Source organism: Centruroides sculpturatus, unplaced genomic scaffold, assembly GCF_000671375.1.
Source record: "Centruroides sculpturatus isolate CEXI.00-Female unplaced genomic scaffold, Cexi_2.0 scaffold88, whole genome shotgun sequence".
In the NCBI taxonomy this organism is placed as follows: Eukaryota; Metazoa; Arthropoda; class Arachnida; order Scorpiones; family Buthidae; genus Centruroides; species Centruroides sculpturatus.
The window spans coordinates 585492-610418 of record NW_019384431.1 but is presented as its reverse complement, the minus strand read 5'-3'; the positions used below and the strand labels follow the sequence as shown (position 1 = coordinate 610418).

The window sequence follows — 24927 nt, the reverse complement described above, 5'->3', positions numbered from 1 at the left end:
TTTTTACGCAGACTTTGCTGATTTTATAATAAATAATTATGCAAAACTATAATTTATTTTGCCTGTTTTTAAATCAGAAAGTCAATATTGAAAAGAAAAACCTTAAAATTACATACTTCCTACCCTCAGGAAATGGTTATTTTACTCCCACTTTCTTTGTGATATAATGTAATACAGCCTAAAACTACAGTATATGATAATAAAAATAACAAATTATTATTACACATAATTCTTACATATATAAAGTTATATATTCACAATACTCAATTTCTAATACAGATCGACAATCACTAATCCTGCACAAATTTGGCTAGGATAATTACAAATTTCTCAGATTGCAGCACCAACCTACCACTCACTATTTACTGGTACTAAGGGCTGCCATTAGGCTCACTGTGTGATAATACTTGTATGATAAGACAAAATGTATCCATACCATTTATTTTACCTGTACTTCATTAAAATATTACTTGATTATCATTTAATGTTTCTTTCTTCTTTATTAATGAACTATGGGTTATTTTAAAGGTAGGATGATGTGGTTATCTGTTGGGTTAAATGTATTCAATCATAAGCATGTATTCAATCATAATCATGTATTCAATCATATTCAATCAATCTGTGATCAAAGGAAAGCACTAATTTACCATCATTGGAACCTGTAGAAAAGGTTTTCAAACATGATCTGTATTGATAATTTTCTTATTGTTTTGTAATGAAAAATTTGCAAATGTACCCTTTGTAACCACGACTACCCTTTATCTCCCCACCCCGTCCACTTTAAACAACCAAAATTTAATAGCACGAATCTTTCTAATACATAAACCGTCTTAATATATTTTTCAATCTGAAAAAATAATTTCTAAAAGTTTACTTATATATATTTGAAAACTTTATTTAAAAACATTTTTTCATTGTTAATAAACATTTTATAAAATTAATAAAATATTTATTTTATTTACAATAAGCATAACAATTTTTATACATCAGATGAAAATTATCAAATGTATACATTTCAATAATATCAATTTGCATTCTTTCATAGCATTTCAGCAGTTACTAAATTTTATTAAAAAAACTTCTAAATGTTTTGATATAAAAAGGAATGTTTGTTACCTTAAATGCTTATATAAATATGTATCATATTGTCATGGAATAATTAGGATTATTTATTTACTATTAAAAGTATTGGTTTATTACATTAATGACATATATGAAAAGTGCATAAGTTTCTTTATAAAAAATTTACTAATTTTATTGATAGCTACAGTTGATAGTCTCCAAATATCAACTTCTAAAACCCAATAATTATCCACTGGTGGAAAACGAAATCCCAACACCAAGAAAGAGTTGTGCTAGATAAACAAAACTTGGTAGGTGTGTTTTCATATCTGAAAGATGATGTCTATTCAAATTTCGCACTAGACGAATGAGAGTGGCATGAGTAGCACCACTATGAACATGCAAATCACGTTTGCTGTAAATACAGGATGTAAACTTGTTGAGTGTTATTTATCATCCGGATTGAACATTGTGAATTAAGGTTTGAGTCAAGAATGCCTTTAATTTAAGGAGATGAAGGCAGTATCAGCAGCTTACTAAGTTTGAACAAGGCCGTGTAATAGGGCTACAAAAAAGTGGTTTTCTTTCCACGCTATTGCAGAAAGACTTGAAAGGGATGTATCCACTGTACACGATTGTTGGCAGCTGTGGTCATGGGAAGGTGCTGTCTCAAGATCTGGGTCTGGCCGCATATGGGCCACTACTGAGAGGAAAGACCACCATATTTGCTGCATGGCTGTGGTGCATTGTACTGCATCTGCAGCAGAAATTAGAGCTTCTGTTGGCACCAGCAAACTGTAACAAATTGATTACTTGAGGGAAGTTCCGAGTCAGACGCCCTGTGGCATTCATTCCACTAACTCCAAATCACTGCCATCTGTGACTTCAGAGGTGTTAAGCAAGAGTTCATTGGAGGGTGGAGTGGCGATCTGTTGTGTTCTCAGATTAGAGTCATTTCTGTCTTGGTGCCAGTGATGGCTGTATGTTGGTTAGAAGGAGGTCAGGTGAGCACTTGAAACCAAGCTATCTGCGCCATAGACACTGGACCTACACCAGGAGTTATGGTGTAAGGAGCAATTTCCTGTAACAGCAGGAGCACTCTCATCGTTATCCCAAGCACCTTGACAGCAAATTTGTACGTCAGACTAGTAATTGAACTGGTTGTACTGCCATTCATGAGCAATAGTCAAGGGGATGTTTTCAAACAGGATTACACTCGTTCCCATGCTGCTGCTATCACCCAACGTGCTCTACAGAGTGTCGACATGTTGCCTTGGCCTGCGAGATCACCAGATCTTTCTCCCATTGATGACATATGGGACATTATCAGACGACAAATTCAGCATTACCCACAACCAGCATTAACTGTTGCTGATTTGCCTGATCAAGTGCAACAGGCATGGAACTTCATCCCATAAAATGACATACAGCACCTGTACGACACAATGCATGCACGTTTTCATGCTTGCATTCAAAATCATGGAGACTACAACAGTTATTAATGTACCACCATTTCACATTTGAAATAGATCTTCTTGCACATACTTTAGCCTGTGACCTTAAAAATTCAATCAAATAAATATGTTACCTAGACAAATGCTTTGCCTGAATTTCATTCCTGTAAATTAATTTTTTCTTGGTGTTGGGATTTCATTTTCTGCCAGTGTATATTAAAGCCAAACAATTGCCAGATTATAAATGTTAAATTTAGCAAGAGAACACCAAACACCTACATTTAGTGCCAAATTACAGAATTTAATTATCAACAGTGGCAGCAATATAGCCAGATATAATCCAACAATCCTTCAGCTTTAATAACAGATAGTGTCCATTTGTAATTTTACAAGTTTTAAATGTTTTTATTTATGCAAATGCAAAAAATTATTATTCAAAATATTATAATAAAAACATAAATAATCAATCTTTTTAATATAATTTTGAAAAATACAATAAAAGAGGTGGTTGAATTATTCAAATGAATTCCTTTTATTGTAGTTTGTAATATTAAAATAAAGAAAAAGTTGCCAAAAAATTAGTTTTAACTACAAGAAGGCAGCAACTGCACTGCTATACCAAAGAAGTCAATGTCCAACTTCTCAAAAAAAGAAGAAAAAATATTGTATTACACATTAGCAGTTTCTCATCATGTACAGTAAAAACCCTATACTGTATCATGTGCTGTAAGTAGTTAATTAAGCTAGTTGTTTACATAGTGTATCTTGATTTTTTCCCATGGTGGATGTTTGAAAACAGTTTCAGTTTTAATCATTTAAAGCAAAAACACTTCAAATATTTAATAATTTTATAAATTAAAGTGATATATTTAAATTCAACTAAAAGTAACTTATTAATTTAAGCATTACATTATTAATTAATAATAAAATTTTTAAAATAACTTAAAGGCTTTCATATTTCTGTGCTTAATGTAGAATATATGAAATGATTACATCATCATTTTGACTTAAACATCTGAGAATTCAAAAATTTAGTTCATAGAAGAAATTTTACAGATTTGAATAATTCATTTGAATGATCATTTAATTATTCAAGACATTCAAAGATTAATCATTTGATCATAAAAATCATTCAAATGAACCTATCACTATTATTTGATGAAAAGAAAAGTTTTGTGTTTATAAGTAATAATTTTTTAAGGCAATTAAGAATTAAAGAATTATATATAGTATTCTTTAATATATTTATAGACGAAAATTTCTAATATTGGCACATTAATATCACAACTTATAATTCACAAATATAACACATAAATTGGCTGTAAAAAAGCTTCAATGTATCAAGAATGTAAATGTATCAAGAAATTTGCCAAAAATTGGTTAAAAATCTGTTGTATAAAACAATTTTCAAACAAAGAATTGTTATAAAAATTTTGTTACAAACAACTTAAAAAGAATTCAAATTCTCAATACTAAAATATTTGCAAAAACTTCAATGTATTGGAATAGGACAAGCTGTTCTTGAGTGGACCCTCAATTATTAGGAAATGCAGATAAATGAGTGAGTATCTTTTCATACTGACTTAACTCAAGAAAGTGATAAAAATTGATTTATATAAGATATCCACCTTGATATGTTATTATAGAAGAGGAAAGTTATTCAATAATATTACTTCTATTACTGAATAACTAAGCTCATAACACCATTAAATAGCCACAATCATTCATTTCCATCTAATTGCAAGAGTATGAGAATAAACAGATGATTTTGTTTCCAGTCTTGAGTTCTATTTAAGTCATTCTGTTATAAACTTTCTGTTATGATATAACTACAATTGTGTGGAATTATTATTTGCTAAATTATCTAAAAAATTAAAATAATTTTCTATCATTTCTTCTGGAGCTTCAAGCTGAACATAATGCCCAATATGATTTGGAAGTACTGTAATAAGTGGCTTTGGTATCATTTTTCTGAAAATTAGTCATTTGAAACATTAAATAATGTAAAATTATAAAAAATGCATATTGTTGAAATAGTTACCTGTAATGTTCTGCAAATGGAGGTGGATTGACGGGATCTGCTGGTCCATATATCATATATACTAAAATAAATAAATTAAATTACTTTGTAATTCCAATATCTAATAACCATAATAAAACAATATATTATCATTAAAATTCAGCAAAAAATACACAAGTAGTTCTTCCTATAAGTTATATAATATTCCTATAGGCTTGAATAAGATTTTAATAAAGAATTTACAAAATCAAAAATTATTTTTACACAGTTAAGTAAAAGTTACTTTGAATAACCTAATTTTTTAATAGTCAAACATATCTAAAAGTTATATTATTTTTGAGTTAGAATTAACTTAGTTTTAATTAACTAAACTATAGACTTTGGCTTAAAAATATGTAGTTCATTTTTCTAACATTGATAGTGCAAAACTAATTAGTTTCTCATTGTTTATTCTGTTATTTATTATTTTTATTCTTGAACTTATGATTGTATAATAATTTTACTAAAAATTTTGTATAGTTTATGCCTTGGCCTGCGAGATCACCAGATCTTTCTCCCATTGACCACATATGGGACATTATCAGACGACAAATTCAGCATAACCCACAACCAGCATTAACTGTTGCTGATTTGCCTGAGCAAGTGCAACAGGCATGGAACTTCATCCCATAAAATGACATACAGCACCTGTACGACACAATGCATGCACGTTTTCATGCTTGCATTCAAAATCATGGAGACTACAACAGTTATTAATGTACCACCATTTCACATTTGAAATAGATCTTCTTGCACATACTTTAGCCTGTGACCTTAAAAATTCAATCAAATAAATATGTTACCTAGACAAATGCTTTGCCTGAATTTCATTCCTGTAAATTAATTTTTTCTTGGTGTTGGGATTTCATTTTCTGCCAGTGTATATTAAAGCCAAACAATTGCCAGATTATAAATGTTAAATTTAGCAAGAGAACACCAAACACCTACATTTAGTGCCAAATTACAGAATTTAATTATCAACAGTGGCAGCAATATAGCCAGATATAATCCAACAATCCTTCAGCTTTAATAACAGATAGTGTCCATTTGTAATTTTACAAGTTTTAAATGTTTTTATTTATGCAAATGCAAAAAATTATTATTCAAAATATTATAATAAAAACATAAATAATCAATCTTNACGCAAAAGCAAAAAATGGTGATCCCTATATGGGCGAACTTGTCTTCAAATATTATAAAATAAAAAGAATCATCGGATGAAAATATTACGAATTATTAACTATAATTAATTTTATTATTATTATTATTTATATTATGTTGCAAATGTCTGCTCAGCTGATACTGGTGCCAAGCAGTGGGTATCACTTTTTTAGGTATAACACTTTTACACTTTTTGGGTAAACATATATATATATACTGTATATATATATTTATTTATTAAGGTTTAATGTTGTTAGATTTTTGTGTAGTGCATAATGTGGTATGACATAGGTCAGTGAAAGAGCACAATACATTAGGCACAATAAATACCCCATTCATCCTCCACAGCTTCCTTATTTCTTGGGTGAGTGGAGTGTACTTGCTGATTTTTTCAGTGTGAGCATTTTTCATGTTATGAGTGTTTGAAATGGAGATGTCTATTATATAAACAACCTTACTGCCTTTGTCAATAAAAGTAATGTCAATAAAAGTATTGTGATGAATTGTTTTATCTGCAATTATGGCTCTGCCATAGTATATTTTGTGTGTTATTATCTAAAACTGACTGTGGAGTACTGTACATTTGTAGTATGATACCTAGGTGTTTAATAATCTGTGCTTGTGTGCAAACTCATGGTTTATTATATTTACTATTTGATTATGCTTATGTAAATAGTCTGTTTGTGCTGAGAGCTTGCAATCAAAGGTTATATGTTGTATTGTTTCTGGCAGAATGTGGCATTTTCTGCAAGAGTCATTTGTAAGTGAGATAGTCTTCAGAAAGTATTTTCTGTAGTTGAAGTATTTATGATCTAATCTTGAATGACAACCATAAACCTGTCTCTCAAAACAGGTAACCCATAATCAGCCAGTAGTTTGATGCAGTTTATTTAACATACTCCTGAACTAGGTCTAAGAAGTGCCTTTTGGGGCCGTAAGTGCTTAGTAGTGTATATGTTATTTATGTGTTGAGCTATGTCCAGGTACTCAGAGTGTAAGTTTAAAGGTGTATTGTTAATGTCTGCCAGAGTTGTAGCTTTATGTAGTCTTGATGTTTTTTGGTTTTGTGAAAAAACTCCCACAGTACGAGAATTTGTTTTTAATGTAGGTTAACCATATTAGTTAGGACAAGACCACCTTCTTTACAAGCAAGAGTTAGTCTTTCTATGGATGATTTTAGGTGTTATTGTTTTTGTTTTAGTAAGAGTTCTTGTTTTCCTTTGGAGTTGATCAAGGTTTGTACATGCCCAGTATATAACTCCAATAGAATAAGTGAGTACAAGGACAGCAAATGTATTAATTGCTTTAATAGCATGTTTTGAATTTATCTTCATGTGTACTTCATTTAATCTGTTCTGGTTCGTGTTAATCTTTGTTTTATCTGTGCATTGTTCTGTAAATTTGCCCTGTTGGAATCTTGAATATTTGTAAAACTCACTCTCTTCCATAGACTTCTATGAATACTCAGAAGTAGAGATATTTCTCCACTTGTAAGTACAAAGTCTTCTTTCTTCAGAACTACTTTTTCAATGTGGTTTTGTATTTGTATAGAACAAACTCAATTTGTATATCATTTGAGTATGCGTGTGTATATGTAATAGATGATGAAGCTGATTCTGTATGGATGCCTAAAGTTTGATATCATCCATGTACAGTATGAGATGCAACAGTGTGAAGAGTTGTTTTGTTGTGTCTGATATTGTAACCATATTGTGTTTTGTTCAATGTGTTATAAGAAGGGTTAAGTGCAAGACAGAACCAAAAAAATTCAAGAAATCTCCTTGAAAAATTCCTTGCTTGATTTGTTTTTATATGAGTGTTGTGTAGGTTAAGATGTAATGTTGTTTTCCAATGAAGCATGATAAAACCAAGAAAACTAATGAGTTGGGGATGAATTTTGTAGTTGTGAAGTGTGTGCAGCAGCCAATTGTGAGAGACACTGTCGAATGCTTTTCTGTAATCAATATATGCCATGTGTATGTTTCTGTGTTGCTTATGAACTTACCATAGGATAAAAGAGTCAATGAGTAGTTGTTCTTTGAAACCTTTAATGATTTCCATGGAAGCCATTTTGTTGTTCTGTAAGAATGTCATGTTCATCAATATGATTGTATATTTTGTTTGCAAGAGTAAGAATCTTGTAAAGTGTGGAAGACATGTATTTAGTCTGTACTGTGCAGGGTCTTTGCTGTTGTTTTCTGGTTTCATGAAGGTGATGCCCAACATGAGAAAATTTGGCATGTCTTGTGGATTGTTGATGATATGTGTTAAATCTTTAGCTGGCTCCTGGTACAGGAATGTGAAATTTTTGTATCAGAAATTGTGAATATTGTCTACATCAGCTGTTGCCAGTTGTGCAATGGATGTCTTGTGCATCCACAATGCATATTAGGTGTGTCCTAGTGACTGTGAGATGAGGATATTGTTGTGAAAACAAGTGATGTGATGTAACTGCTGTTATATCTGTTTTGAGTTTTGTGATGGTGTAATAAATACAAATGATAAACGCATTCATTTCTGATGTCCATTTCGTCTATTGGCATGGATTATATGTCTTAGTGGTCTGTAGCAGGATTGCATGAAAAACATCATGGTTAGGCTAGTTTTTCACAAATGGTATGGGCATTGCAGTAGCCATACTAGGACCAGTGCTGCTTTCACCACTGGTGGCCAAAGGAGACTGACTTATGACATATTTTTCAATGTGAGTCTCTGCCTAACTCATGAGCACAGACCTTATTAAACTAGTTGATGTCTGATTACATTTGGATCATGTTATCACTATGGTTTACAGATGTGGGTTCAGTCATTCATGGCTTCATTTCTCTCCACAAACCTCATTGGAATGGGTACCTTACCAGGAGCAGATCCTCCAGTCAGCACAGCTCTAAGGTTCATCAGAATTTCTGAGCTCTCTCACAACAGCAAAGTGGTGACTGGCAAGAGTTATCATCATCATCATCATTGTTATTATTATCTAGATTATTTTTATTCAAATATAATTTTTAACTTTTCTAATATACCTGGTACAGTTGCTTTCTGAATTGCAGAAACCCATCTTTCTTCATTATCATTTCTTTCTTGTATATAATTTAAAATCCTGGAAAATATAAATTAATATTGTATTGTATCAACATAAACAAAGTTCTATTTTTCAAAGTTACAAAACCTACGATCCCCATGCTCTATAGCCTTCTTGGTATTGCATAATAGACCAGAAATTATGTAATTCTTCTGAATGAGGTTGTGTATTTGGTCCAAATAATTCACAAAGTCTAAAAATAATAAAACATTTAACATTTGTAAATATAATATATATATTATGATATTATGTAGTTCTAATTCTATATAAGAATCTAATTTTAAAATTTAAATTATTTGTAATAAATTTCTTTGTTTACATTCTAAAAGAAAGTAAAACCATTAGAAATGTTATAAAGATTCATTTTAAGTGGCTATATGTGTTGGATAATTTTATTTGTATAATGTAATGTATAATGTACAGTAAGACCCCACTTAATGCAGGAGGATGTGTTCCTAAATGACAAAGTGCTAAACAAAACAGCATTAAATGAGATCATTTTAACATAGAGTAAATAGGGAAAGAAAAAAACGTGACCAAAAATAAACAGATTTTACTTTAAGTTATTTTTATATTAATTTGCATAATAATATATGTTAAATAACATAAACATATGCACACAGAAATGTAAAGTTCATTTCTTGTGATAAAAGTCCAGGCTTTTCTGAAATTCATGTTTTTTTTTTTTTTGCAATAAAGTCATGAAGTTTCAATTGTCACTTTTTTCCTTTCCTTAAGCAAATGTCAGTAGCAGAAGATTGCATCCAAAATGCCTTGTTTTGCTTTTGCACTCCTTTCAAACTCTGGATCATTCGCTACAGTTTGATCAATGATTTTGGTTATTGTTACCAAATTTTTACTAAGGAAATCTGTAGAGAAATTTTTTGGTTCTTCATTTTCAGAATCTCTATTTTCCAGTTTTAGTGAATTCCTTCCTTGTTCTGCCAGTTATTGAAGGTCATTGTTAGTAAGGCTATCACCAGAAACCTGCAGTAACTCCTTAATATTCTACTTGTCTACATCTCCTAGTCCTGCTGTATCAATTAGGCTCTTCTTGTTGAGAATTCTTGGATACCTTCAGCCATAACTTTTTCCACACTTCATTCGTACATTTATCAGTTAATTCTTGACAAACGAAGTCGATATTGCCAATGGCATCCATGATGTTATATTTTTTTCAAAATTGCACCAAACAAATATAGATTTAAGGAAAGTACAGCGCTACGATGAATTTCCACCTTTTATGGTTGGTTTGTGTTTAGGAATAATCAATGAAATGACGCAATAATTTGAATCAGTGTAAATTTTGAGTTTTTTTCAGGCTTCGAGCAGACCATGTTATATCGAATCAGTGTTAATTGAGGCAGCATTAAGCAGGGTCTTACTGTACTTAAATAATCTATTGTATTTTAATTTTGATATATCACCTGGATACAAGGAGCATCATGTACAGTATATTGTCATATTACATCTATCCCTTTTTTTTTACTGGATACATTACAAAGAATGTCATGTAAAACAAAAATTACATAAAAAAGTACAGAACATGCATCTTGTAGAAAAATGCTTGATAGGTTCCAGAAGTTGAATGGAGCGAAAAAATAAGCCATTTACCAAAGAAATACAGCTGTCCCTTGATAGTCCACCGTTTTGTAATCCAACATGCTCAGTAGTCCGACGCATCTCCCGTCAAGGTACACATCCCCGTTACGTGTCTGCTTGCACAGAAGCATGTAGCGACTTGAATCTCCCCACCCAATTCTTACATGGTGACACACATTTCATGTGTTTTCCGTGAGCAGTTCTGTTTGAACAATTGGATTAGGGAATATTACATATGTTTGAACAGTTGGAGTAGGCTACTGCTAGCAAAACAATGCCAAATATGTAATCACTTTTAAGTAAAAATAAGTTTACATGGCCAACGATTATTTAATATTAATATATTAAAAATAAATACAACTTTTTACAAAGAAAAAATTCTTTGTTTCAGTCATTTTTTCGTTGTTCACACCATCAGCAGTTCATTAAAAAACACAAATACTCACGGAGACGACCTTCCTTTTTAGGCTACTGCCTCTGTAGTTAAAATGTAAAAAAGGACTATGAGGCAGTAGCCTAAAAAGGAAGGTCGTCTCCGTGAGTATTTGTGTTTTTTAATGAACAGCTGATGGTGTGAATAATGAAAAAATGACTGGAACAAAGAATTTTTTCTTTGTAAAAAGTTGTATTTATTTTTAGTATATTAGTAATCACTTTTGGTAATCCAACACCCCTTTGGTCCCATACCTGTCGGATTATCAAGGGAAAGCTGTACAAGCTTTTTTATTCTAACATCATTTATCATTAACATTGTTTGTAGGTAAATATAGTAAACACAAGGCAGCATAGGAAACATAAAATCAACACAGTATTTTCAGATGTACTGTACTGTACTGTGCATACTGTACTGTGCTTAAAAAAATAAATTAACTCTTAATTTCAACAAAAAGAGTAACTTTTTATTACCAATAACACAATTTTAACAAAACTAAATTTTAAAATTTTCAAAAACTTTTTTCATATAAAAAAATAAAATATTTGTGTAAAAACAGGATTAGTTTTCTTTTGTTGACTGCATTATTTCAAAATCATGTAAAAATAGATTGTGTAAAAAGATATATAATGTAGGTGTACTTTCCTTTTTGCTTTTCTGCAGAATATGTGTATGAGTACAGTATGAGTATGTGAAGAGAGCATGAACCAGGAGATAAAAGTTTAATTTATTTCTAATATGAAGTCAGCATATTGTCTTCACTTTTATTGGAAACTATTACATATGATCCACGGAACCTCACATAATATGAGTAAATGAATGAAACCTCATTATCTAAGATTAATTTAAATGCTAACAACAATAATTAAAATTTCACAAATTAATTTATTTGCATATAAATAAAATTTACATGCAAATAAATTTGCATGTAATGAGCAGGAGGATGTGTTCCTAAATGACAAAGTGCTAAACAAAACAGCATTAAATGAGGTCATTTTAACATAGAGTAAATAGGGAAAGAGGAAAACGTGACCAAAAATAATGAATGAAGTCATTGATCTTCTTCTTCTTCAGGAGAAGATGGTCAATGACTTCAAAAAGAGGACAACTATTGCTTTTGGTCAAATTAACTTCAATCTCCTTCAAGCCCCTTCTTCCTATCAGACCCACTGGTATGGGGGCATTCAAATAAGAGAATTACAAAATATGGGGTTACCAACCTGCTCAAAATATGATTTATGTGGTTTTCAAGAATGCTGGGTTTAAATATTTGATCCATTTTTCACAAAAGTTGATTGATTGCCAGATCACCATTTGATATTCGGCAGTGAATAAAACAGTTTGTTAGTGCTAACATTAGGAAAAACACAATATTGAAAATAAGATATCTTAAATTTTTTAAGATATCTTATTTTCAATTGGTGTCTACTTGACCAATAAATTGTGCCATTTTATACCACCCAAGTATCGCAATTAATGTGACAATGGAAGGTCAAATGGATAACCAAACTCTTTATATGGTTTTCATTTTAATATTTGTTATATCATAGTATTTGATTTATATAACTACAAACATTATCTTATGTAAATGTTTATCACCCCCTGAGTGACTGATCTAACACATTTTAAAAATTCTTTATTCCTCTTCTGTACACACTGTAAAGAATTTTTAAAATGTATAGATTGGTCACTTGGTGTAATAAACATTTATGTAAGATAACATTTGTAGTTATATAAATCAAATACTATGATATAATAAAATATAATAAAAGGGTTAGAAATACAAAACAATCTAATAATCTTAATTTTGTATGTACTTATGTTTTGCCTAGGCAATGCTGGTCTTACCTGCTAGTCTTTTATATGATTACTTATTATTTAAAAATAGCTACTAATTAATAGAAATAATTTAGAAAATTCTTTTATAAATCAGACCTAGAAATACATTGTTTAAAAGATTTGTTAATGACTAATTTGAAAAATCAATGTTCCTTTCTTACAGACTTAATAAAAGATGTTTGAGCTTCAATAATACTCTAGAGCAGTGATTTTCAATCAGTGTGCCACAAGAGGATCCTAGGTGTGCTGCAAAAATTTCTGAAGGTTATTAAATAAACTATTTTGGAAAGAAGCCCAAAGAACAATAAGTATACATGTCAAAATTAAAACCTCTTTAAATTGATTATTTATTAAAACAATGAAAAACTCATATAAATGTATACATAATGTGCTAAAAATGTATATTCATAAACAAAGTTATATAAGCATAACACCAGGTTATTTCATTTTAAATAAAATTATCTTTAAATCAAAAATTTATCTATAACTATACATATTTTATTCAAACTAACTTTTTAACTTAGAAATAGCAGGACGTTGGGCAGGTTTCTAAAGAAAGTTATCATGCCACTTTTAAATGCAAATTAATACTTAATGTTAATTGCTTTTCTGATGTAAATAAAAATTATTAATTTAAATAACTGTTATTGTAACATGCTGCTATTTTAAGGAATAACAAAACTGTTTTATTTAATTCACAATAAATATAGATAAAGAGAATTAGGTTAAGTGACAAGTAATATGACAATAGAATATTTACAAACACAACTTTAAATCATTTTCTGTGAAAATTTAATTATAGGTTCAAGTGTGCTGTGAGATAAAAAAAAAAAGGTTGAAAAACATTGCTCTAGAGACTAAATAAAGTGAAATAAGTAAAAAATAAAAACTATAATTGTAAAATATTTTACAAATTTAGAACTTACCCAGCTCTGACAAATGGAAAACTGATTAGTTTGGCTGTTATTGTTCCTATTATAGGTAACATTAGTACCTAAAATAATGTATTTAATTATTCTTTTAATAACTAATAGCAACAGTATAGACATAATAATTATTGTAAATCATACTTTTTGTGAAAGTCTTGGATAATATTTATCTGGAAATATTCCTACAACAAAAAATTCTTATTATAAATAAAGTTTAATTAAAATTTTTTAATGTGGAACTTTTATCTTTTAACTAAATATTTTACATGACTACAAAATAAATAAAATTTCCAATAAGATTTGTTGTTAATGAAAAAACAACAATCTTATCATGTTACTTAGATTTTATTTTGAATATCTGGAATTTATATATATATATTTTCTTCTAACATAAGATTCTACTACTAAAATAATTCACTTCCTTATATTAAAAAAAATATTTCCAAATATTTTGTTTTAAATGCAAGGAAATGACTATAAAGTATTACCTCCATTAAGAAGACAAACAGAATTAATTTTAAATTCAAGAAGTTGATTTTGATCTCTGGAAATAAAAAACATTTTATTAAAATAAAATAATATATTCTAGTTTAACAAAAATTAAAAAATCTTTTTACAAAATATATAATAAATAATATTTAAAATACNAGGAAAAGTACGTCCTTTATGAAGGCATAGAGCCTTTACTACATGAAAATGAAAATTAATGAATACACTGTGTACAGTAATTTACCTGATAAGACAGACCTCAGAAAAATACTTTATGAGGCATAAAGCTGTCTATAATGAAAATTAATTAACTAAGGGTTTTTTTGCCCTGCCAGGGTGTGGCCGAGTTATCCGGACTGCCGGGTTATCGAGTGCCGAGTTTTAGAGACTCTACTGTATTTACAAAATTAAGATTATTTTATGAAAATTTAAAACATTATTGAAAGTTATTTCTGATTAGCTAAATATTGAACAAAAAACATTTAACCCAGAAAACTTGTATCTAAAGCTGGGGGAAGTAAAATTAAAGATCAAAGATCAAATTAATAATTTGCATCCCTTGATGATAATTAAATAATATATTATGTATTATTACGTAAAAAGTATTTTAATTTCTAATTAAATGCTACAGAATTATTCTTTAGCAGAGAAAGCTGTTTAGTTCTCCCTGCTAAAAAATATTTCCTATTAAAATATAAGAAACATAAACACTTATGTCTGTGAACAGGATGAATCTATTGTCTTATAAAGAAAAAATCTTAACAAATTCCTCTAACTCCAAAACTTTTTTAAAAATATACATTTCTACTATAATACAATTGCAGTCTTGAAAATCATTGAATATCATAATTGTAATTATTTAACTCCTCTGTGAAGTAACAGGTACTAACAGTTATAAAGAATTTTAGTTTCATAATAACAATAACAACATTGCTTTTAGAAATCATTTTACTATATTGAAATATTTTGCTTCAATTTGTAGTTCTATTTTTAAATTTTAAAACTGATTTTATACAAAAAGTCAGAAAAGACAGTGATGAAATAAACTTATAAAAAATTATTATTGGTTAATTCAAATTTTTTATGGATTTGAAAAAACAAAAAAGTTTAATTAAATTTTTGTTAATAAATTCAATAACAAGAAAAAAATTAAATTATTATTATTATTGCTTCTTGAACACAAAAATGGAACTATTCCTAAATTACATAATATATTTATATTTATAATATGCTATTTTTATACTTTTCAACTATGTCTATTAATGTTCCATAGTACTGTTGCATAGCACCCTGGTAATTACATAACACACATTGCCAATCAAGCTCCTTAATTATACTAAAAAATAATACACAGCATGGGGTACCGAATGTTACATTATTTTATTAATTACATATATAATGTATAAAGCAGTAATATGTAAGCAGTGATAGGAGCTATGCAACACCTCAGAAACAAAAATGAATCATTCTGTTACCCGAGGGTACTCTAGTTTTATGTAACATTTTTGTAAACACTGCCACCTCCTTGTAATGCATCATAATGGTTAACTTCATATCCACCAACAAATGCATTATGTAATTTATGGACAACCTTATATTTAAAAATAAATCATTAAAACAGTCCATAATTTGACAGAATTACAATTATACTAAAACTAAAAATCCTGCAATCCATTATCTTGTGAATTACAATAAATATGCCTTTTGAATACAAAATATTCCTCTTCAGATTTTATATTTATGAAATACATTTAATGATACAATTAATTTGGTTTGGCAAAATGGCTAAGTTAGATAAATTAAGACTTCTGTATCTGCTAAGATGTTCATTTATATAATATCCTAGAAAATATTTTGTTGCATATTCATTATTTACAGTTTTAGAATAAAGAATTATCAGAAAAATAATATTTACAGTGGATTGAATAAATGTTATTATGTACAATAAAATGTAATACTTGAAAAATTTTTAGTTGAAAAACATGTACACTTAAAAGGTAACAATATACAAACTAAAAATCATTTAAATCTAAAAATAATAATTCCTGTTGAAAATAAAAAAATCAAAACTAACTAAATTATCGAAACTGTAAGTTTCATTTAATGGAAATGTTTTTAAACCTCACATCAACTATATTCTAAAAACAACAACTTCTAAACAATATTTTTTTTAATATTGAATTGAAAAGTTTGAAAGTATTCCTAAATAAGACTGTCTTCTATACTTTTGTATATTTTGTACTTTATTTTTAAATTTAAATTATTTTAAAAAATCTACTATACTACAGGCAGCTTAATAATGCATACAATCAAATAACTCATATGTAAACTTTATTCCAGAAGCTATTTTTAAAACTAACTTTTACATTGTCTATGGTAATCATACCAACTTCAAAATTTAAGAAAGATTTCTATAATATAATGCAGTTACAAAACATATATAATATATGTTACCGAATAAACTACAGCTTCAAATAAGAATCACAGTCCTACTCCTACAAAATAAATAAATGCCATGGCATTTAATTGAAACATTAAAGCAGACAGTTTTCTCAAGTGAACTTTCACTTGTTTATTTGGCCTTAGCAAATAGTATGACAATATAGTACAGTAGTTTACAGTTTTGAATGCATGTTATTGTTCATTAAAATTATTAGAACCCAATAAATTAATGCTTATTTTGTTTTTTCAATGAAAATGTATCACCAGAATTATCAACTACAGCTTTACTCTATTTCACCTATTATATGAAATGGAGACAAGTTTCAACTAATAATTACTTAGTGTTTTAACATTTCTTCTAGCAATTATTTTCTTAAAAACAAACGTTTTTTGGCCTCTTCATCAGTCCTCTTCAGGTATACAAGAAGAAAAAAGAATCTCATTCAAATTATTTTTTTCTGCTTGTATACCTGCACAGAAGAGGCTGAAAATGTTTGTTGTTTTTTTTGAGAAAATAATTGCTGAAAGAAGTGTTAAAGCACTAGGTAATTATTACATAGTTATCTTATTTCCAGCTTCTATTTGACACGTCTCAAATATTTCATATAGCATATTATACACAAAAAGCTAATGGCCAATAATGTCAAACTGACAAAGTTTTCATTAATTTTTTTTGTATTTATTACAATAATGATCCACTTCAATGCCATCTATATAATTTGAGTCTCTACATTTTTTAGAATTATATATTCTATCATAATATATATTTTATTCAATACCAAAAAATCTACAATAGTCTTTCGAAAAATAATAATGGTTAAAAGAACATTTGAATAAATAGAGCAATAGATACATTTGTATACATGAAGCACTGTCCATGGTTATTGATGATGGACTTACCAGTAAGTCTAATAGCAATCAAACTCAATTGTCAAAATGATATCTTTTACACAAAAAAATTAAATCAAATGATACTCCTAAAAATTTATCTGTTTTGATTTTCCTATTGAAATTTTCTTACAAATCCAATATACAGCAGACCCTCCTATAAAACGGGTTCATATAGTTCAGATTCCTATATGACGGCAAAAAAATTGTGACCGTATTCGTATAAACACGCTTAAAAAACTCGTATAATTCGGTAAAACGTCATTGCCGACTCGTGTCACAACAGGATTGATCAAATCTAGACCAATAGCGGATATTGTACAAACTGTTGAGTTTAAACGAGCAGTGGACCTACTAAAAACCATTTATTATTTAACATCCATAAAAATTATATTTATATTAATGATGTCTCCAAAGTTCAGCGAATTTTTCGCAAAAAAATGATTTATCAGGAAGCATGCAAGCATCATTCGATGCACTACTCCATGACGAAAACAAGCTTATGCAACGGCGTAGTCGAACGGTGCACACTCAGTAAGTAATCCTACAGTTTTTTGTTTATAGCATAGTTTATATCGATTATTCCCAAAAAATTATACGTATTTTGGAAATGTTGAGTCAAATTAGTCTAGAATTGATTAATTTTATGGAAGAAAACCTTTCAAACAGCCATAGTCCATAAACTGCATACGTACCAGGCTGTGATTGGCTCATGTACAGTATTTAAGGACTCGTAGAAAATGAATTTTATAAAAACCGGAACATATCTACCGTGTTATAGGGGGTCGACTGTATATTACATTGTGCATTGTCTATGTAATTATTATTAATGCACATTTTTTTAATTTTAAGGAATAATAACATTATTTTTTGAATATTTTATCAGATCAAATAATAATAAAAGTAAATACTTCAATTCACCTGTATAAGAGTTCTTGAGCAACAGTATCTCCATAATCATGTGCTAGTATATGAACATTCTTGATCTTTTCAAATGATAAAATTTCCTGCACAATGTCTGCTTGTTCAAAAATTGAATAGGAATGAAATCTCTGTAAATTAACAAAATTTAATAAAATATAATTACTCTGTTTTGATTGAAGATGATATATATTAAATAACTTTTTTAAAATTCTTATTTAAAATAGTTTCAAAAAATTTTACATAAATGAATATTAGTCTTAATACAGCTCATACTATAATTTAATGTGTAACTAATAGACATATCAGCAAAAGATCTAAACTACTGGATTATTAATAAGCTATAGTAATGCTATTCATTAAAAAATGAAGCATAAAAAAGGCATAAACTGAGATAGATATGGGCAAATATGTAAACATAATTTTTTTTAAAAATTATCATAATTTACAATTTTTTTTTTTTAATATTTAGGTCTATTTAATTTCAAAATTAAAAATTATCTAAATATATAAAATTACTTGTCCTGACTGACTAAATGATTAATTCATCATCGCCCAGAGCAAACCGCTGAACCTAAAGAGGTGAAATTTGGTACACAGTTAGGGTATGTCATGAAAATGCACACTAAGAAGGGATTTTTCAAAATTCCCCCATGGGGGAAGAGGGAGAGCATTAAGGCTTAACCTGAAGAACAGCTTCTACTGTACTATTTTAGATGCGATTTTTTTGTTTTCAACTACGTTTAGTCTTCATTGAGTACTTAGGTGAATTAAATTGTTAACTTTCAGACATTGTTATAAATATGTTTATATATTTTGATTTCTTAACCAAATGTTCGAACCATTTTAAATTCAAATTTGTTATTGCATATTGATTTGATTATAGAACGATTGTAAAGGTTCCAGAAAATTGATCAAATTGAAAACAGTTTGTTTAGTGTTTAGTTTCTCAATGGTAGGTGTTATATAACAATTACTATGGTTGTTGAAATACTGAATATAAATGGTGTTTGCTTGCAAAATCCACATGGGCAAAGTTGTGGGTAACAGCTAGTTTATTCATATAAAGACTTTAACATCTGTTAGTCATTTATGACAAAAGTGACATATCTTTTATATTTCAGATAGAAAATTATTAAAAAAATAAAAAATATAAAAATATTTGATATTAGATTTTACATTAGAATATCTAGTTTAGATATTACATGAATTTGATGCATGAAATGCATGCAAAAGTTTTCATGTTAAGATTTATAAAATTCAAAAAGAGAAAAATGAAATAAAAAATTGAAAAATATATTTAATGCACCAGTTCATCTAATTGTATTGAAATAATTGTATTAAAATCTGGAATTAAAATACAGAGTTAATAAATAAAAGCTTAAAGCATCACTTTACTAAAAAGCAGAAAGATCATTAACTTCATGATAGAAACCTGCTTACCAATCTAAAAGTTCTGCAAAACTGCTTTTCATAATTTAATTTTTTAAATTAAAGTCATTAAAATTTGTTTTGTAATATTTTTAGTACTGAAGGTATTTTTAATAGGATATCTCCAAAATATAACAAATATGTTCTTTCTGAAAATGTCTTAAATTTAATGAATATTTTTTCATTTACTAAAATTATTTTGTTATATAAAAACTTCACAGAACAAAACAATTCCTTGAAGGTAGGAAACCTCTCAGAGATGTCCATAGACAACCATATACACAATAAAATTTCTTTTACAAGTATTTTAGAATAAGTAAAAGAAAAATAAGTATCAATACTTATTTTTCTTTTACTTATCCTGAATGAAATATGCTCCTAACATAAAAAAGTTAAACTTATAATCTGTAAACTTTTACTACAATATTATTTATATTTACAGACTACAAAATCTGAACTAAAAATTTCTATATAAAACATTATCAAGCTATTACTTATATTTATAAGCAACATTATTTATAAGCTGATTCATTTGTATATATTAGGCTCAAAGATCAAAAATGCTCAATAAGTAAAAGAAATAATTAGAATTATTTCATTATAAAAATAGCCATCACAAATTTTCTTGTCCTGGATGTTTATAAAGAGCCATTACACATTCGTTTTTAAACATTTTTACACTTTTTTAAAATACCAAGACACAAAATTTATATTGGGACTGCTAAAAATGACCACAATGATTCCAGCAATGTCAACATACCACAATGTGTCACATTCATTTCCTGTTTATTCTGTACAGCAAATAGAATTCAGGAGGTATGATTAAATATGTATAATAATTAAGAACATTGACCAAGCTCAATTACTTTTGCAAGTACTGTTAGAACAATACTTAAATTGATATCTTTTGAATAACATTTTCACTTTATATTAATGCACTACTACTCACAATACAGCTCTTGAAATAAGCATGGTTTTCCTCCTTACTTCAAGATATGTCCCATATGAATAAAAACAAACATTACCTTATTCTTGTAAGATTTGAAGGAAATCCTTTCAGCTGTATGAATAAAAATAGAAGCAAAGCCTTACAGTTATGAGCATTAAGCAAATGCTTTTGAATGAAGGTTTCACTTTAGTAATAAGTATTCCATATGAATAAAAGTAAGATTTACTTAGAATTATAAGCATATCCTTCAAAATACAATAGTCAGACATAGATTCAACTGCAAGAAGTGTGGTTTGTTATTGCTTTTATCTAGGTTTATTTTCTGTTAATGTTTAACCATGGCTAAAGTAGTTAAATATTATTATAAACATTCTTCTCCACAAGTCAGTGATTCTGAGGCATTATTTAGGTTTGAAGAAGAAAGTGTTGAATGGTTGGCACATAATTTTTTAGGAGTGACAACTGAATCATGCAGTGGTGCACTAACTTATTTACAAAAGATGAAAATATGTTTAAGATATTTAGCTGATCCTGGATTCCAAAAAGGCATAAGAGAAGAATTTGGTCTAGAGCAGTCAACAGCATCAGGCATTGTGAGCAATGTTGTGGAGAAAATAATAGCTCAAGCTGATTGTTGGATAAAATTTCCTAGTTTGTTACAAAAAATGAAATGGAGATTAGAAATAAAAAAAATAAAATAAATAATTTTTTTTATTTGTTTGTTTACAATTGTTTACTAGATTCATAATATGAATTAATGGTTTCAACATGAATGTTTTCACACACATTTTTTCTTTTAACTTTTGTAATTTCTATAAATTCTGTTTATATCCTGTCTACTTGGACCTTGTTTATTAATAGGACTTATTATACTAGTCTATTTTCCAATTAGCAAATAGAGGAGAACTTAGTCAAAAGTCAAAACAAAATATCATTATTTTCACTTGTTTACGAGATATTTTACACTGCTCCAGTACTAATGACACTTTAAAAGAGTTAAAGTGAGTAGATAATTTTGCAATCAAACACAGGTACAGTAAAAAATTTATTTGCAACATAGCATGCAATCTAGACAAAAACATAAGGGCACAAGCACAAGCACAGGCAAGTAAATGCATAGTATTAGATTATGATAGTAGGGTAAAACCCATATATACATTACTTGTTAAAAATATAAAGAAGCTCATATAGAATAGAAATGAGGACAACAGTATACAAATTACTTACTGGTTTATCACTGTATCCAAATCCCAAGAAATCAAGAACAATTATCCATTTAAATTTTTGCTTCAGAGATGGAATAATCTGTAATAAGAGAAAAAAATGAGAAATATTATTTTCATTTTAATTTATGCAAAATAAAATCTAAATTAATAATTTAAAAATTAACAACTCAAAATTAGAAAATTTGTGTAAATATCACATATAGTTTGTAATATTAGTACTATGTATAAATCCACTTGATAATTTAATTCTGTCTGTTAGCAATTACAAAGTATATCTGATTAAAAAGTGAATTTTTGGAAGTGATGACAATCAGTAAAATTTTCAATTTTTTACAGTCAAACTTAAATGTAGCTCTCTTCTAAATAGTGCCAACAAATATTTGCAAATAGATCTTTTTCATAAATATTAAATATAAAACCACTCAGTATATGTGAATTATTAATTCCATGATTTGGCATTGATAAAAATGCTGTTATCACTAAATCATGTGACCTTCACTCTTTCAAACTTAAATTTGTATGTAGACTTCATTATTATAAATAATTCTGATTGTTTGAGTTGCTTTGATTTAGTACCAGTTTCAGATGCAAACAAAATTGGAACTAAATTGAAGTTTGGCTATATGTTATGTTTTATTTTTGTTCAATAAAATTCACAAATTGCAGCATTTTTATTAATTTTAACAAAAGTGTAATAATTGAATAAAAAGTATAAGCATGCAAGCAATATTGAAGCGTATCTAACTGGAGCTTGATACTCTTTTAGTTACAGAAATCTCTTGTAAAACTAAATAATATTATAATATTGAATCTTGTTTTACAAGAGATTGATGCATGCAGATTCATATTGTAACATCTAATTTTTTTGAAGTCCAGAATTACCTAACATATGGCATTATATAAACAACAAAATGAAATCAAGGGCTGGTCTGTGCCAGACCTGGACTTTTAAACAGACAAAAACACAAACAAATTTGTTCAAATGTAAAAACAAATTAATGCATGAAAAGCTTCAAAAAAAAAAGAGAAAAATAATAGTTTAGTATGTGTCAGAAAAAAAGAATTAAATTTATTATTATTCTATGACTGACTATGTACAATAATTAATAATAATAAATATGAAATAAGTTAGAAAAAAATGAACTGTAAAAGTTATAAAAACTCAATGATTCTTTATCTAATCCAAACCAAAACCAAAACCAAAAACAACAAGTATGTACCAAAAGAAACTTTCCTGATACTTAAAGACAAACTTAACTTAAAATTATCTTAGAAGTATCACTACAAAAATTTGACAATTACAAAAACTGAGCTATTTACAAAATTCACAATAAAGATTCTTACAACTTACTCACCTAACCATCACACCAAAAAGAAAAAGTCATTTTGAAATCTTTGCTTGCCAATCACACTCACTCGGGAATTTCACCTTGTCTACCTTGTCTTGTCAGGATTTTTATAATCCCTGGTGTGATGTAACAAACAGCATATTTATACTAACAATTGATATTTTTTTAGTTCTTCACAATATTTCAAACATTTGTCATAACCAATCTTTTCAAAGGATAAATTAATTCTGATTTTTTGAAATCAGTCACAATTGGGATTAAGAGACCATTCTTTAATTCCTATTAAAAAATCATTCAATCCGAGAAGCCATAGTAGTTTGGTGACATAGGAGGTATGGGTGTCAGTCATGGTATGAGTATTAATTTTTCAAATTTAGAGTTTACTTTTTCAGTTGGGTATAGAGTATTTGTCCTTTAACAAAATAAAATGTCCCCAAAATAAATAACAACAAGAACTAAATAAAAACCTCAAAAATAAATGTAAAATTCGAATTTGACTCCTTACAATATTTTTGTGGATGGTGAATGGTTAGGTTCTAATAAATCTGAATCTTAAGTCAGCAAGCTGTGCTTCTCTAGCTTTTGACATTTCAGACATGAAGAACTAGTGCTACTCATTGGTAAATATACTAGCTTGAATGTAATGTTTCTTTAGTACACATGATAAAGTATAGAGTGATCATAATTAGAGTCTACAAAGAACTCTGAATACCTAAAGAACTTTTGCGCAAATCTCAACCAAATTTGGTATATATAATGTCCAGAATATAAGTTTCAAGATCTCCAGGAAAAAATTTTACTTCAAAATTCAGTCTCTAGTGCAAAAAATGGAACTGATGACCTCTTAATATGCATATTATTGATACATACATTTACCATTGAATTTTGGAAATTAAAAAACAAAGTTTAATCATTTTATTTCAATTACAGATATGAGTACAATTGTAGAATGTGAAATTGATGATTGAATCAAATATATGGCTCTATGTGTCTTGCATCTCTATACTCTAAAAACTACATTCCCTGCACAACACACTTGATGAGGAAACACAACTGATGTCCATGAAACTGTTGGAACATGTTATTAAATTCTGTCTTTAAAGACAGCTAAGTTGAGAATATTGTTTTGATAAATTAGGCTCTTTAGATAGCCTCATAAGTCATAACCAAAAGACACAGGAGTTCAGATCTAATGATTGTGGTGACCATGATTTAAGAAATAATTGGCAAATCCCTCTCTCAAGCAAAAAATGTTGTTGCAGTAACACTTACAAATTTAAGCAAATATGTGGGGTGCACCTTATCGCACACTCTCAAAGTTGTGGTGTTCAGACAAATTTCTCTGCTATAATACTGTAGTGACAGTTTCAAAGTCTATTTCCATATCTAATGTCATTAACAGAATATGTCATTAGCCTAGATGTAAAGTTTTCTTTAAAAGCTGAGGACCAATGATAAAGGATGCTGTGAAATCACATCTTGCTGATATTTTTGCTAAGTGCAATAGAATCTGTTGATAAACATGTGGATTTTTGTCAGACAAAATATGGAAGTTGTGAATGTTTACATCACCACACAAATAAAAATGAGCCTCATCACTTCACAGAAATT

The 24927-nt window shown here is 28.5% G+C and overlaps 1 protein-coding gene across 1 annotated transcript; it reads right to left on the bottom strand.

Annotated features, from left to right (window-relative positions):
• Positions 1-1035: 1035 nt before the first annotated feature.
• LOC111619733 (mesoderm-specific transcript protein-like) lies at positions 1036-22052 on the bottom strand (the record flags this gene model as incomplete). The annotated part of the gene is made up of 9 exons (XM_023361533.1): positions 1036-4487; positions 4558-4618; positions 8760-8836; positions 8910-9011; positions 13619-13686; positions 13763-13803; positions 14110-14165; positions 18362-18492; positions 21969-22052. Coding segments are annotated over 9 exons (762 nt in total), but the record flags the coding sequence as incomplete, so codon positions are not given.
• Between the last annotated feature and the right edge of the window lie 2875 nt (positions 22053-24927).